The following is a 4187-nucleotide window of genomic DNA, read 5'->3' on the forward strand; positions in this document are numbered from 1 at the left end:
AATCATGCTAGCATTTTGCACAATGAGTAATGTTAGCCCTGCTATGGTCGTAGCATTACCCATAGACATTATATACATAAACGCCTCATTGACGACGTGCCTAGAGGGCGGCCATCTTGGATTGGACCCCAGTTCAGGCAGCTGCTGTCAGAATGAATAGGAGGCGCCTTAGATCTAATTTCAAACACATGAAAGATGCGTAATAGATAACATCACAATAATCTCCTAAATGTCACAACCCCTTAAAAAACCAAAACAAATTCTAAAATGACCTTTCAGTTAGATTAAACATATTTATTCAAATGAAAAAAGATTTAAACTGAACTCAGATTGGATGAAATATATGCAAAGATATATCTATTTTCCATTAAATATTAATATGAGAAGCACACAGTTTATTATTATATTATAAGATGTTTTACAAATATTATATATTTATATAGTACATTCTTATTCAGTATTTTAAAGGATTGTTCTTTGATAATGAGTATTATGATAGCTTGTAATGTAATTTACAAAAGAGTAAAGGTTTTAGTTTTTTTTTTTAATTAATTTTATGTTAATTTTGATTTATTTTTGTCATTGTCAAGAGTAAATTTATGTTGTGTCTAACTGAAGGCTTTTTGTTTTGCTAAATGTCTTACAAAACTCTTTTTCAAACTGTTTAAAAAAAAAAACATTTATGTGTATGTGAGCATTTGTTTTAGCCCATTTCTTTCATATTTTAGAATTTGTTTTGGTCTTTTAAGAGGTTGTGACATATAAGAGATGATTGTAATATTATCTCGTCCTTTATGTTGTTAAAATGAGATGTGAGGCAGCAGCTGTCTGAACTGTGGACCGATCCAAGATGGCGTCTAAGTATATCATGTGTTTCTGTTTGGGCAGGACATGAAGTGGAGCAGACAGTTTATCTGGTGAATGCCGAAGAGGAACCTTTCCACTTCTCCGTCCTACAGTCATCTCTTCTCTCTGAAGATCAGCAGTCCAGCCTAAGTTTGAAGCCCATGAATGGCCCAGTGATGCCCAAAAATAGGTTCCTATTTAACACTCGCCACAAAGTGTTTTTAAAGGAAAAGTCCAGTCATATTCAGAATTCAAACTTCTGAAAAAAATTTAAATATGAAATTATTGCATATTGTGTTTTTAATTAAAAGTAATTGTCATTTGAATGTGCTTTACTGGAGGCATCTATGTTTGTCAAAGAACACTACTTTCACCTACTGGTTTGTGACGTCACGGTGCGGTATCAGCTGTTGATCAAGTCCCAGTGCTGTATCTGGTCTTTTCACAACGCGCTTTTATCCAAGTCTTCATGAAAACATTCTTCCTCCAAATGTTGGCTACATGTTACGGGTTTTTTCTCTGGCCAGAAGTTCGATGGCAAATCCTCCCTCTTCAAGTTGGCAATCCAACGATGAGGATCATGAATCGGAAAGGTGAAATAACTTTTTTTTTATTTTTATCTTTACACGATGTATTCCAACATTCAGCTGCCATGCACGTGGGCATTGTCAGTTTCACTATAGCTCTGGTGAATTTCAATGGTGAAGTCCTCTGGAAATCTTCAATAATTGTTGTTGATTGCAGATGTGTCTAGTAGTTCCCATTGATTTTGCTTGCAAAGCGGGAAGAATGGCGCTAGGCTTACCGCACCGTGACGTCACTGCTGGAAGATGTTAGGAGGGAGGTGTTACTTTATTTGGGCAAAAATGGCCGCTCGATTAACGCTAAATTCATTAAATCACCCCGCATTTAATAGTTTTAGGTACAAATAATGATCCATTGGTCATTCACTGCTGACCGGACTTTTCCTTTAAAAGTGAGTAAGTACTGCTAAAGTTAATCCTCTGACATGGTCGTAATCTGCTGGGTAGGTTACCACTGTTGGTGAGCTTCACACCTTCTTCAGAGGGAAAGTTCAACTTCAGACTGAATCTGACAGTAAAGAGGAAGTTGGAACCACTCATACTGAATGTTAAGGCTGATTGTTTCATCATGAGCGCTTTAGTTCAGATTCAGGAGCAAGATGGAAACCTCAGAGAGATCTTCACAAACCAGGAAGAAACAGTAGACTTTGGAAAGGTAAGCATGCCTTCACACCACAGACAGATTATGTCTCATTACATCAGAGTTTTTAATCAACCCGTCTCTGTGTTGGTTTATAATCACAACCACAGGTGTGCATTTCAGAACAAGGCATCCATCATTTCCTGGTGTCCAATCTTTCAAGGTCCATTTTGGAAGTAAGCTTTGAGTTGACAGGCCCGAGAGAGAAACTTCAATACTTAGAGGTGAAACCACAAAGCGATGCTGTCCAGGTTGGGAAGCAGCTTCAGGCATCAATGTTCTTCTGCCCACAGAGCCTTTGCAACCTACATGATGTCAAATTAATTGTCAAGGTAAAATTAACATAAACCTACTTAATTATCCACCAGCTTTTGAATCCAGTATAGTAGTTCATTTAATGGGCTTATTTTCCTCATTTAAATTGCTCAGGAATGTGAAAATGACTTAAATATTCTTTCAGTAATATTAACAATGAGCATTGTTTCAACTCAATGTTTTTTTTACAGCCATCTTAGATTTAGCCTTTGTCTTCAGGTTGAAAGATTAGTTTTAGTCACAGTTTAGTCATTACGATATGTGATAGTTTTAGTCAGTTTTAGTCAACTAAAACTTAAAAAGGTTTTAGTTAGTTTTATGTTGCAAAAAACAGTGAACCTTTACAATGTCAAATAAATACAAGATTCTTTACCAGACTGAGAGCTCTAGCCTAGATACTACAATAGCCGGGTATAGAATGCTGCCATGCAGTTCTGCTTTGATTACTGGAATTCAAATAAACTTTATACTTTATACAAAAGTCTCTCACAAAAAGCTATGAAAATAGTGGGTCTAGTGCAACACATCATATTGGTTAATATAACAGACAGACAAGCTAACAAAATGTACAATAAAGGATTGGTTTTAGACATAAAAGGTATCTATCCCAAAGCAAACACTTCCTAATCTACTTTGAATTATGCGTTACACACAGATCAATAAAATCTTCATTGCTCCAAAAAAAGCAAAGAACAAAAAAAAATCTTCTTTCTACTTTGGCAATTTTGGCTTTATTTCAATTTCCCCCTTTGTTGAAACTGCTCAGGGGTCAAAGTAGATTTAAATTTACAGGGTTTTGAAATTTAACGAAATAAGAGAGAACCTACATAATTACCATGTAATTCCATGACAATACAGGCCTAAATTGAATCCAGGCCTAAATTGGATATGCTAACTAAAATGTTGAAATATTTAAAGAAAACAGAGAAAATGTTTAAATGACAATACAAGGAAACATTTACATCATATTTAAATAGATAGAAACAAGAACAACGAGAGAGAAATATTCAAAGATCTATTCACCTTTTTATCTGGCTCTTTATCCAAAAATAAACAGAATGCAATTAAATATTTTATTTGGATATTATTTAGGGATTCCTTTAGGTAGAAATTAAAGAATATTTAGTATCACCTCTTGTGAGCTGGAAGAAATAAAATATTGATAGTAAAGAGATTTTGTACGCTTGGCAGAGGATGATCAGCCACATAGTTTATGAAGTAGCGAGAGCAGGAATAGCCATAATGCTGGGAGCGAACCATCAGAGTGGAGCATAAAGTGCAGACTCTGAGCTACACGTTTTCAAAGCTGAATTTCTGAACAGATTAAACAATTTTCAAAATAATCATTAGTTGCAGCCCTAAACATCATATTTTAACTGAAAATAAATAAAGACAATGAGTAAAGTGTCCTTAAAATATTCTGTTCTTACTCTGTGGTAATCTAAAAAATGTTTGCTATAGTGTTAAAGGTATAGTGGAGAATTTTCGCCAATTTTTGAAAAGACCCGCCCTCTTCACTTATTAAAAAAATGTACATGCACAACCCTGTACTTGCTCCTGAGACGGAATGCCTATTAAACTGTTACTGTGCTCAAACACACCTGGATTAATTGCTTAGTCCAGTAATGAAAGATGGGAAACAAAGGAGCTTCTGAAGTTCAGAAAGTAGTGGAGCTGCACATAGAGCCCATTGTGCTCTTAGGGCAGTGGTTCCCAAAGATTTTCTTCTGGGCCCCCCTTTGGATTACAATAAGATGTCCACGCCCCCCCCCCAAAAAAAAAAAAAAAAAAAAAAAAAAAAA

General features: G+C 35.4%; 1 protein-coding gene across 1 annotated transcript in view; it reads left to right on the top strand.

Moving 5' to 3' along the window:
- Positions 1-4187, top strand: part of hydin (HYDIN, axonemal central pair apparatus protein) — a 120906-nt gene that overhangs the window by 102791 nt on the left and 13928 nt on the right. Inside the window, exons 68-70 of the mRNA XM_015402595.1 lie at positions 851-1036; positions 1878-2085; positions 2181-2402. Of these exons, the coding sequence (XP_015258081.1) occupies positions 851-1036; positions 1878-2085; positions 2181-2402 (616 nt within the window). The remainder of the gene's footprint in view (positions 1-850; positions 1037-1877; positions 2086-2180; positions 2403-4187) is intronic.

The sequence above is a fragment of the Cyprinodon variegatus genome, unplaced genomic scaffold, assembly GCF_000732505.1.
Source record: "Cyprinodon variegatus isolate N-32 unplaced genomic scaffold, C_variegatus-1.0 Scaffold1373, whole genome shotgun sequence".
In the NCBI taxonomy this organism is placed as follows: domain Eukaryota; kingdom Metazoa; phylum Chordata; class Actinopteri; order Cyprinodontiformes; family Cyprinodontidae; genus Cyprinodon; species Cyprinodon variegatus.